Source organism: Portunus trituberculatus, chromosome 41 (genome assembly GCF_017591435.1).
Source record: "Portunus trituberculatus isolate SZX2019 chromosome 41, ASM1759143v1, whole genome shotgun sequence".
NCBI lineage: Eukaryota > Metazoa > Arthropoda > Malacostraca > Decapoda > Portunidae > Portunus > Portunus trituberculatus.
Window position 1 is genome coordinate 6,262,945 of NC_059295.1, and position 12,840 is coordinate 6,275,784.

Sequence of the window (12,840 nt, forward strand, 5' to 3'; positions counted from 1 at the left end):
AGATTGAGTTTTTTTTTTTTTTTTTTTTCAGGGGCAGTTCATAATCTATTATTGATATTGGACTGAACAGCATGTGAATGGAAATACAGTATATCTTATCCTGCAAGTGCAGCAAGTTCAGATTGTAGGCTTACTATTGTTATCAATAAAGATATTCCGCTGAAGAATCCCTATGGTCAAAACTAGTTGGGAAGAAATTGTTCACCTACCAGGCCATGTTTCCCCCATTACCTTCCACAACTCTTCACAATGTTCCCATAGTATAGATTGTGTGTGATCAAATGATTCAGTACCTTTCTTAAATGATGATGAATTGCAGTGGAAAGTTAATATCAAACTAGATTTAGTGTTCCCTGATGATTATTATGTCAAGTAATGGACCTTGTGTTAAACACAAACACCATACAAGTTCTAATGTTACACCTGTTGTTTAAAATAGTTATAAAGTTAGACTTCATAACGTGAAGCCCATTCTTTAAGATTAGTCAAAGAAACTTAGGCATATAGTTGGAATTTACAGGGAACAAAATAAGTATACATAGTCATATCTAAGTTGTTAAATGTAGCCAAGGTAGCATTACTTTGCCCTTATTAGTTGTATATGCATTGCCTACAGAACTGCACGCCACTTTTCTGGTGGTGATGGTGGTGGTGACACATCAGGGGGTGGAGGCTTCAGTGCAGAAGAGGGTGACACAGAGACAGATGACACAGATAATCATGACATGAAGCTGACCAACATTGCCAGGTAAGAACCCACATTGGAATTGTATTCATGGTCTTACCATGGAAGTTAATGATTTTTATTTTATTTATTTATTTATATTTTTTTCATCCAGATATGAAAAGGCCATTTTTACCCTCTATGATAAATTCATCATCACTTTGACAATTTCATCAATACGTCTATGTGGAGTCAAGTCCTCTGCAACAGTCACTTCCAAATCCACTTCTTTTTTTATTTCTTTAACTTGACACCATTCTTATTGTACTGTCTTATCTCTCTTAACAAATTCCATCATATTACATGTACAGTGGTACAGGTATTCCTCAATATACAATTGTAATTGGCTCCTGAAATTACAATTGTAAAGTGAATGACTGTATATTGAATTTAAGAGTTAATGAAAAAATAGTAATTCATTCCATGACCTTTATATGCACCCCATAAAACCCCTGAAAAATTGCAAATATCATATCTAAATATAGCTATTGTATAAATTAATAAAACACATATTTAATCAAATAAAATAAGCAAAAATAAAGCAATAAAACTAGGAGGATTAGAAATAATCTTTATTTAACTTCCATTGTAGTTTTATTGTTATGGGCTATAGCGCCTGTAGGCATACTTGAAGAGTATATGTGGGAAGCACTGTTCGGCTTCCACGCATTAGTGGCGCAGGCAATTTTATTTATAGTGGTACCCATATTAGGGCCCATATCACCACCCGAGTGCATCTTTAGTGTACCCACCTAGAACCTGGGTATCATGGTGACATGTACGTAACTTTAAACCACTCGACAAATGGCATAGCTTCAAAGTGATATGTGGTGGGATTCGAACCTACATGTGGATGTCTGCCTGATCCCACACTCAACACCTTATCCACTATGCCACCGCCTCCTAAAACCCATAAAAATAATAGAATATCATATGTAATTATATTATTGGCTAAATTAATAAAACACGTTACATGAATAAAGTAAACATGAATAAAACATCAAAATTAAGATAAATAAAAGAAATCTTGTACTCGCTTCCACATTAATGCCCACTTATCCTACTGACTCTCCACTCCCAGAGGCTCGGGGGAATGTTGCACAGTGAGCATCTCACTCAAACAAATGCTCCTATATAGTGAAACCCTAGTTTTACAAGGGATTATATTCCAAAGAGTGAGAGAGAGAGAGCATTACCGACACACTGCAAGCTCAGTCACTGGCTGTCACAATTACAATATATCTCTCAAACTGCACTTGACTGTATATTATTCCCCAAAACAAATGCCTATACTTATCATACATCATAAAAACGAAACATCATGTAATGGTGAATCATATAACGGAGAATACCTGTATCTTGAGTTACAAGTTTAATTTGTTCCATAACAGAGTTTGCATCTCAATTTGCCTGTAACTCAAAAAAATTTTCTTCATTGAAGTTAATTGAAATGCCATTAGTTCATTCCAGCCTTCCAAAAGAACATCCCAATTTTTTTTTATATGTTTTTAGGTAAGATATGTATTTATAGATAACAAATATTGTATGAAAGCATATTAAAACATAACAAAAGAGAATGTAGATAAATAAACTGGATTTATAAAGTGTATTTATCTTGAAGATCAGAGGTGCTCTCCACCATGGCATGTTACCCGCCCCACATCTCCCTTCAGTTCACTTGGGACAATCATCAGCTGGAGCGTATAAAAATGGCCACCCACAAAAATATGGCTCCTCTATTTATCACAGAAGAGCTTGTTTACAATCCTGTGTTAGATGCTGTAGACATTATTCATAGAACAAATGATGTTTTAAGTAGGCAAAATGAGGAGAGAGGAGAACAGAGGCCTGTGAGAGATTTGTTTGAAACACTGTCCCCTGTTGGGTGTTAGTGTGGGTGGAAGAGGTTGGTGGTGGAAATGGGAAGAGTTTATTTCTTTTCATTCCTCTTTAGTTACTTTCATTTGCCATAAATTCTTGCTTAATCATTAAACTTATCTGTTACACTCTTAACCCCTTCACGCCTGATGTTAAAAAAGCCCGCCTGTATGATATACGGGTGGTAGTGCCTTGCGCCGAGCTGGAAACTCGTGCAAGCTTGTCATACTTGTCGTCTTTGTGTATTATGCTGCTATTTTTTAGTTACTATATCGCCTTCGAAGAAGAAAGTGGACGCTTCTCTCTTCGGAGAAAAGAGAGAGAGAGAGAGAGAGAAAGTGACATTTGCTAATATTCTAGACACAAGCGGGATGCATGTAGCTTATCTTTCAAGAGGAAGAGGGGAGGGAGGGAAGGAGAGGAGAGAGAGAGAGAGAGAGAGAGAGAGAGAGAGAGAGAGAGAGAGAGAGAGAGAGAGAGAGAGAGAGAGAGAGAGAGAGAGAGAGAGATTAGAAAATTTGTTGTTTTTGTGTGTGTGTGTGTGTATTTACCTAGTTGTATTTACCTAGTTGTAGTTTTACAGGGCCTGGGCTTTATGCTTGTGTGGTCCCGTCTCCATATCTACACTTATCCAATTTTTCTTTAAAACTATGTACACTCTTTGCTGACACCACTTCCTCACTCAAACTGTTCCATGTCTCAACACATCTTTGCGGGAAACTAAATTTTTTAACATCTCTCAGACATCGTCCCTTCCTTAGTTTCTTACTATGCGATCTTGTGCTTCTAAAGTCATATTCTTCTCTCAGGATCAGTTTCTCATTATCCACTTCATCCATTCCGTTAATCAATTTATAAACTTGTATCAGATCCCCTCTCTCTCTTCTCTGCTCCAAGGTTGGTAGATCCATTGCCTTTAGTCTCTCCTCATATGCCATCCCTTTAAATTCTGGAACCATTCTTGTAGCCATTTTTGTAGTCTCTAATTTTCTTATGTGTTTCTTTTTTGGGAGTCCACACAACTCCTGCATATTCCAATCTAGGTCTTATTTTAGTACTTATCAATTTCTTCATCATTTCCTTGTCCATATAGTGAAATGCTACTCCAATATTCCTTAGCAAATTATACGTCTCTCTGAAAATTCTATCAATATGGCTTATCAGTTGATTATTTTCTTCCATTGTCACTCCCAAGTCCTTTTCCTTTTTTACTTTTTCTAGTTCTACTCCATCTCCCATCTTATAGATTCCCACTGGTCATCTTTCACTTTTTCCCATTTCCATGACATGGCTTTTGTCTACATTGAATTCCATCTCCCATTTTTTGCTCCATTTCCAGATCTTGTTTAAGTCTTCCTGTAGTATTTCACAATCCTCTTTTTGTTTAATGACTGCACAGTTTCGCATCGTCCGCAAACAGATTTATGTAGCTGTTCACTCCCTCTGGCATGTCATTTATATATACGAAAAAAAGTATTGGTGCCAATACTGACCCCTGTGGCACTCCGCTGTCTGTCTACACTTGGACTTCATATCTTTAACTATCGTCCTTATTTCTCTCCCCCCTTAAGTAATTCTTCATCCATCTCAATGTGCTTCTTTTTAAGCCACCCTTCTCCTCTGACTTCCATAGTAATCTTTCATGTGGCACTTTATCAAAAGCCTTTTTTAGATCTAAATAAATACAGTCAACCCATCCCTCTCTCTCTTGTACTTTATCAACTATTTTAGAGTAGAAACTCAATAAATTTGTCACACATGACCGACCTTTTCTAAAACCAAATTGGCTATTTGATAATATTTTGTTGTCTTCAAGAAACTCAATCCATTGCTTCTTTATTACTTTTTCACACATCTTGCATATTACACTAGTTAGTGATACCGGTCTGTAATTTAAAGGTTCTTCCTTCCTTCCGCTCTTATATATGGGAACCACCTCAGCTCTTTTCCACTCCCCTGTTCACCTAGCAGTGAGTAGGTACGGGATGTAAATCGAGGAGTTGTGACCTTGTTGTCCCGGTGTGTGGTGTGTGCCTGGTCTCAGACCTATCCCAAGATCGGAAATAATGAGCTCTGAGCTCGTTCCGTAGGGTAACGTCTGGCTGTCTCGTCAGAGACTGCAGCAGATCAAACAGTGAACAGTGAACACACACAAAGGAGAAAAGTGATATTGGTAGATTTCAACTGTAAGGAGGTAGACTGGGAAAATTATGAAAGTGGTATGGGGGAAGATGCCTCAGGAGATAGATTCCTGAACCTAATGATAAATAATTTGATGGTCCAAAGAGTAAAGGAAAACACAAGATTCAGAGGAAACGATGAGCCGGCAAGATTAGACCTAGTTTTTACAAGGGATATACCAATTAACGATGATATAAGATAGAAGTGCCCATTGGGAAAGAGTGACCATGTAATAATAATGGCTTTTGTTCACATTGAATTCCATTTCCCACTTCTTACTCCATTCCCAGATCTTATTTAGGTCTTCTTGCAGTATTTCACAATCCTCCTTTTGCTTTATAACTCTGCACAGTTTCGTATCATCCGCAAACAAATTTATGTAGCTGTTCACTCCTTCTGGCATGTCGTTAATATAAATGAGGAAAAGTACTGGTGCCAATACTGACCCCTGTGGCACTCCGCTTTCTACTGCTCTCCACTTGGACTTCATATCTTTAACTACCGTCCTTATTTCTCTCCCCCCTCAAATAATTTTCTATCCATCTCAATGTGCTTCCTTTTAAGCCACCCTTCTCCTCTAACTTCCACAGTAATCTTGCGTGTGGCACTTTATCAAACGCCTTTTTTAAATCTAAATAGATGCAGTCAACCCATCCCTCTCTCTCTTGTACTCTATCAACTATTCTAGAATAGAAAGTCAATAAATTAGTTACACAAGACCGTCCTTTTCTAAAACCAAATTGGCTATTTGATATTAATTTGTTGTCTTCAAGGAACTCGATCCATTGTTTCTTTATTATTCTTTCACACATCTTGCATATTACACTAGTTAGTGATACCGGTCTGTAATTTAAAGGGTCTTCTTTCCTTCCGCTCTTATATATGGGAACCACCTCAGCTCTTTTCCATTCTACTGGCACTGTTCCATTTTCTATTGAGCATTTTATGATGTATATAGGACTTGCTAGTTCTTCCCTACATTCTTTCAGTATTCTGCCTGAGACTTCATCCGGTCCCATTGCCTTCTCTTCATCCAGTTCCTTCATTAACTCTCTTATTTCAAGCTTGGTTACTTTAATCTCTTTCATATAGATTGTCTCTCCATTACCCTGTGGCCTCTCAAATTTGGATTCTTTAGTAAAGACCTCCTGGAATTTTTTATTTAATAGTTCTGCCATACTTTTTGGGTCTTCCACCATCCCGTTCTCTCCTTTTAACCTTTCTATTGTTTCTTTTTCCATTTATGAATCTATAGAACAATTTTGGTTGCTCCTTACATTTTTCGACAATATCTTTTTCGAAGTTCTTTTCCTCTTCCTTCCTCACCTTAACATATTCATTTCTCGCTGCCTTGAAGTTTTTCTTGTTTGTTGGATTCCTATTTCTCCTCCACCTTTTCCATGCTCCATCTCTTTTCTCCTTTGCCCTAGCACACCTTGCATTAAACCAATCTTTCTTTCCTTCTTCTTTTGGTCTATATTTTGGGACATATTCCCTGACTCCTGTTTTGTATATTTCCAAAAATAAGTTATATTTGTCTTGCGTTGTCTCTGAGTTTTCCATCTCCTCCCAGTCTACGTTTTTAAAATAGTTCTTGAGATTCTCAATATCAGCCTTTCTGTAATTTAATCGGTCTCCTTTGTATGAATCGTCTCTATCTTCCTTTCCCTCTTCTATATCTATTTCTAATATTGCATGGTCACTCTTTCCCAATGGGCACTTATATCTTATATTGTCATTAATTTGTATATCCCTTGTAAAAACTAGGTCCAATCTCGCCGGCTCGTTGTTTCCTCTGAATCTTGTGCATTCCTTTACTCTTTGGTCCATCATATTGTCTATCATTAGGTTCAAGAATCTTTCTCCCCAGGCTTCTTCCCCCATACCACTTTCATAATTTTCCCAGTGTGTGTGTGTGTGTTTTCACGAATGTTACAAGGCGGGACGCATGTAACTTATCTTTCGAGAGGAGAGGGGAGGGAGGAAGGAGATGGGGAGGAGGAAAGGGAGATGGGGAGGAGGATGGAGAGAGAGAGAGAGAGAGAGAGAGAGAGAGAGAGAGAGAGAGAGAGAGAGAGAGAGAGAGATGGGAACAGTCTATGCCATTGGGTAATTTTAGACACAAGGCGGGATGCATGTAGCTTATCTTTAGTGATTGGTGGAGACAAGGATGGTGGGAGGAGCACTAGGATTTCAAGGACAGCATACGGCGTGTGTAGTTGGTATCCAACACACTATACGGGACAACAGAACTGAAGAAAGCTCAGAAAAGAAATATGACGCCTACGCAGGCGTCACTGTATATGCTACTGGGGCTTCATGACGCCTACATAGGTGTCACCGTATTGAAGGGGTTAAGGGTAGTTTGATGGTTCTATTGGCAGATCTTATTTAAGTCATACTGGTTGTTAGAGGTAGTTTCATAGTTCTATTGACAGATTAACATGATTTCTACTCTATTAATAACATAAACACTCTTGCAAATAAGGTTCCTAATCTTTCGGGACTTTGAAAATTGGTGGCCACATAACCTATATTTTTAACCCTTACAGGGCGCAAATAGGTTTTTGGGTCATGTCTGTGAGACGCAAATTCGGCCGAAAAATCGAGGTTTGCAAAAATGGAAAAAATCAATATGCTCATGCATAATAGAGTGTTACGCATCTACTGTAAAAGATTTAGGTCTCTACTCACCCTGGAAAGTGGTGCAATAAGGATGGAAAGTTGGCTTTCTGGTGGTACATTGTGCAGTGTTGAGTATTGCCATCGTAGCGGATGGTTATTTTTCGCCACAACTTGTGCAGGTGTTCTCACTAAATTACACAGAATTTTCTGCCTGATTTGAACTGCAGTTACTCAGAACTGCTCCAGAATGTGCTAGGGTAATTATTTTTCACACCTGTGCATACACTATGCCCACACAAATAATATAAAATACGTTTTCAGAGTGTTTTCTTGATGTACATACTATTATTATCAAATTCAACATAAAATACTGGCTTTTTTCGCATTAGAACACAACAAAACAAGTTATTTTTTTCGAGAACAAGAAATAAAATGACTGCAGTTTTCACTAAATGTACTCAAACCAACATGAATACAGTAAGGTCTCGAGTTACGTCAGAGTTACGTTCCTGAAACATAATGTAAGTCGGTTTTTTACATAACTCGAGTTTTTGTACTTTCAAAGCATATTATCGAGTTTTCAACCAATAATTTTTTATGGTTATTCAGGTAAGTAAAAGGTTATATTGTTATATTGGTATACTATTTACAACTATGTAGGAATATATTGATTAGGGCCGCGAACACGAAGGACTGTAGGTTGCCGAGAGGGGCGGCCTGAGGCCGCCAGGAGGGTGGGCAGGTCGAATGTTGTGACGCCCAGGGCGGACAGCTGGGAGCTTTGTGGAGTGCGGTAGGAGTAGAAGCGTTATATAAGTAAAAGGTTATATTGTTATATTATTTACAAGTATGTAGGAATATGAAACACAAGCTTGTTTTTGTTGTTGATTAGGGCCGCGAACTCGAAGGAATGCATGTTGCCAGACGGGTGGACGCCTGAGGCCACCAGGAGGGTGGGCAGGTCGAATGTTGTGACGCCCAGGGCGGACAGCTGGGAATGTAGTGCAGTGCGGTGGGAGTAGAAGCGTGGGCAACGGGACGGGAAATGCAATAGGAAAGGGCAATAGGGATCAGCAGACAAGCGCAGACGGTGCAAGTCAGCTGCAAGTGTCGTGTGGCCCAGGCGAAGGCTCCGGAGTTGTTATTGTTGTGATAGGTGCGTGAGCCCTCGAGGTCGTCAACCTCCCCGTTGTCATGGTAACGGGCTTCCCATTTTCTTCTTCACTCCTTTACACACAGCTGCTGCCTCCCTTCTCGTGTCTTTTAATTATGTCCACTTTTTCTTGTAGCGTAATGGTTTTTCTTTTCTTAGCATCACTGCTATCACTCAGGAGTTTTCTTTTTGGTGCCATTGAGCAAGATACTAAGATAGTCAGCAAATGCAGATGTAGGAACACTCTTGCCAGGGGCGACGGTGTGGTGGAATTGAGGTACGTAGAGTGTTATTGTATTCAAGCATGAGGTGGGCGGTGTGGTGGATAACCACTAGTGATGCCTGGCGGTCAACAATAACAATAAACCCCGCGCTTTACGATTTATAAATTTTCAATTTTTTAAATCTTAAATTGCCTTATAGTGGACTGACGTAAGTGCGAGTTTGACGTAACTCGAGACCGACGTAACCCGGGACCTTACTGTACTTGCTTTCTTTGCAATAGAACACAACAAAAAGTTTTTTTTTTTTTTTTTTTTTTTTTTTTTGAGAAAAAATAAAGTAACTTCATCACTGCTGAATTTCAGTGTAGTACCTTCAGCACAGGTAAAAAGTACTACAGTGTCTTGCCTGTCTACCAACTAATAGACAGAGAGGGAGTGGTAATCCCTCATGCATCCACCTACACACAGTGGTATGTCACATTCGGCACACATCCACTCCTGACAAACATGGACTGAGGGTCCCCTACAATCCTCCTCCTTTGTTTCAGGACGCTTACCATAAAAGGTTATGTAAACAATAGCGAGAGGAAGTCATGAGCGAGGATACGTATAATAATATACAAAATAAGCAATATACTACCAATAAATGAATAATATCTGGCATATCTGCTCTCTAACAACAAGATTTGATCATTACTCTTGTTATTTCTGTAAATAAATGCACAAATAGCCACTAGCAATGTCGTACAATAATAATAATTGTGAAAAAAGGGGCATCTGATACTCTACTGTGTGGATACCATTGTGACTATGTTTTTCTTACCACGCAACTGATGGCGCGTCCCATGAGTCGAGGGAGGATGGGAGAATGTCATCTGGCCACTAGCAGCAGCCAGGAGGTGCACGGGTTTAATTCTGTGACTCGTCAAATATGGGACCACGATTGTGGACAGGAGGTATTTGCCTCAAAGCCACAATCGTGGTCCGGAGCACTGAAAGGGTTAAAAGACTCTTGTTTAAGTCACACAAGTTTCTAAGAATAGTTTGAGGGTTCTACTAACAGATTAACATGATTTCTACTCTATCAATACCATAAAACACTGTTATGAATAAGGTTGCTCATCTTTGTGGACTTTGAAAAATGTTGGCCACATACCCTATACTTTTAAAAAGGCTATTTTAAGTCACATGGGTTTTTAAGGGTAGTTTGATGTTTCTATTAACAGATTAACATGATTTCTACTCTATGAATACCATAAACACTCTTGTGAATAAGGTTCCTCTTTCTTGTGGACTTTGAGAAATTGTGGTAACATAACTTGTTTAACTCACACAAGTTTTTAAGGATAGTTTGATGGTCCTATTGACAGATTAATATGATTTCTACTCTATCAATACCATAAACACTTGCGAGTAAGATTCCTCATCTTTGTGGACTGAAAAATGGTGGCCACATACCTATATTTTTAAAAGGCTCTTATTTAAGTCACATGGGTTTTAAAGGGTAGTTTGATGGTTCTATTGAGAGATTGACATGATTTCTACTCTATACATAGATTCAATACAATAAACACTCTTGCGAATAAGGTTCCTCATCTTTGTGGACTCTAAAAAATGGTGGCCACATAAAATATATTTTTAAGATCAGGTTTGATACTCCATCCAGACCTATTGACTTGTTCACATCAAGCTCTTCTACCATCTTAAGTAATTCATCATAAGTAATTAAGAGTGTTTTTAATGTATTGCTCTCCAAATCTTCTCTCTCAGCATTAAATGCCCTTTCCACAGTAAATACTGATCTAAAGCTTTTGCTCATTACCTCCACCATATATTCTACATCCTCTTAAAATGTTTCATCGACTTTCAGTCTTGTTAGTCCCTCTCTCTTTTTCATCTTCCCATTTATATGTCTATAGAATAGCTGTGGCTCATTTACACTCTTTTTAATTATACAGTGGAGACTCAATACTCAAACTTAATTCGTTCCAAATGGCTGTTTGAGTATTAAAAAGTTCGACTATTTATACCTATAAATCAGGTAATTCATTCCAATTTTAGCAAAACCTCAAGTTTATGAAAATTTCAATGTATTTATTTTACAATTTTGATTTGTACATACCATAAGTGAAGGTTGGTGATGGATAACTTAGTAGAGGAAGGGAGGAAGAGGGAGGTCGCCAGAGGATGAGTCACCATCCATGAAAACGTCTTTTGTAACTTTCTCCTGGTATGATTCCTGTGAATCCACTAATGGAGCGCTGTGGCTCACTAACACTTGCACTCTCGCCAGATTCCTTATTTTCACCACTAATAAGCCTCTTTTGTGCCATCATAAGTTTCTAAAAGAAAACTACCGACAACGCGGAAAATTGTTGTTTTTCTGAAGACTGTGGCAGGAGTAGGGATACGCACCGGTATCCGGTATAGTAAATACAGCATCAGAACAGTACAGTGGTGGCAGCGAGAAGGGAGATGACAGATCTTTGTGTACGACCAAATTTGCGGCTGTTTTGATTACCAGATATTTTCACCTTTAATAAGCCCCATGCGCCCCACCGGTCCACCGCAGCCAGTTTATCCTTTGCTGTCGTAAGAATAACATTGTCCTGCGCTTTCTCTACACTTTTTTTTTTTTTTTTTTTTTTTTTTTTTTTTTTGTGTTTAGAAGCTTACAATGGCACCGAAGAGACTTGCTAGTGGTGAGAACAAGCCTACAAGAAAGAATGTAGTGACAACCATCGAAAGGAAAAAGAAGATTGTTGATGAAATACGAGAAAGGAGGAAGAATAACCAATCTTGCAGCTGAATACTGTATGGCCAAATCTACAGTAGCCACAATACTGAAAAAGACAGCTCATTTAAAGAGCTAATGTGGCAATTGGTGTGAAAAGGCAATTTAAGCAAAGAATTGGAAAAATTGTTGATTGGATAAACCAAAGGCAGATGGCTGGTGCTTCTTTGTCAGAGGGCATAATTTTTGCGAAGGCTAGGCTGCTGGATCGTGATCTTATTTCTGATACTACACCTGACTCCAATGATGATTTTAAAGCAAGTAAAGGATGGTTTGTGAATTTCAAGAAAAGAACTGGAATTCATTCTGTTGTGAGGCACGGTGAGCCCCCAAAGTCAGGAGTAAACATATGCTATACGTCACTGTGTCACCAACTCTCACGATGGATGGTGGGAGCGATAGTGATTTCACAGTGTCCAATTCTGCCACCTCTCCCACACACCTTGCTTCTACACCTCAGGTCTCTCGCCATGTTGCGGGGAGACAACTTTTGAATGAGAGTGGTATCAGAAGGGCTTTGGAATTAACAGTTTCTACAATAATAGAGAGGAAGATAGTGATGTTCTGGGCTTTAATACGGATATAGGAGGTTCAACCACCGAGGGGGAGGACATTCCACCACCACTACCAGCCACTCCTATTGTATGTATTTTATATATGTTTTTGCAAAAAATATACAAATGAGATCATTTGCGAACATTTTGATTAAGAGAGAGAGAGGATACAAGGGGCCCGTTTTCTACCGCTCTAGCCAAGGCCGCTGGACCCGATCAGACGCAAGGCCACGTACACCGATGATACCACCTCATTCAACCTGTGATATTTTGGTAACCATAGCATCTAGAGATTTCTGTTTTTTGCATTGCAAAGAAGAAGAGTTGCTTTTGGGCAGAACACCATTTGTTCTCACTTGTTTATTGAATTTCCAAGTGTAATCAGTATGTGAATACAGGCTATTTTGTGTGTTTCTCGCTAAACCTCCCGAGTTAGTGTGAGCTAAAAATCCCAACATCCCCGAGTTTTAGGGGTTAATTGTAATGAAACTGGCCTGTTTAAAAAAAAAAAAAACTATCAAACATTATCTATATAACAAAGGAAGAGAAGTGTTTGCCAGGACATAAGCCCATGAAAGACAGGCTAACCCTGCTTCTGTGTGCCAATGCTAGCGGCGACTGCAAAATTGAACAGCTGCTTTTTTCTAAACTTGGGTTTGGCAATGGCTGGAACGAATTACCTGGTTTATAGGTATCAATAGTCGAAC

The 12,840-nt window shown here is 38.8% G+C and overlaps 1 protein-coding gene across 4 annotated transcripts in view; it reads left to right on the top strand.

Moving 5' to 3' along the window:
• Positions 1-12,840, top strand: part of LOC123516785 (GATOR complex protein WDR24-like) — a 334,605-nt gene that overhangs the window by 235,128 nt on the left and 86,637 nt on the right. For all 4 annotated transcript variants that reach the window (XR_006678279.1, XM_045276440.1, XM_045276441.1 and 1 more), the window contains one exon: positions 617-748. Coding sequence is in view for 3 of the 4 variants with exons in the window: in XM_045276440.1 (XP_045132375.1) it covers positions 617-748 (132 nt within the window). In the remaining variant the exon portion in view is untranslated. The remainder of the gene's footprint in view (positions 1-616; positions 749-12,840) is intronic.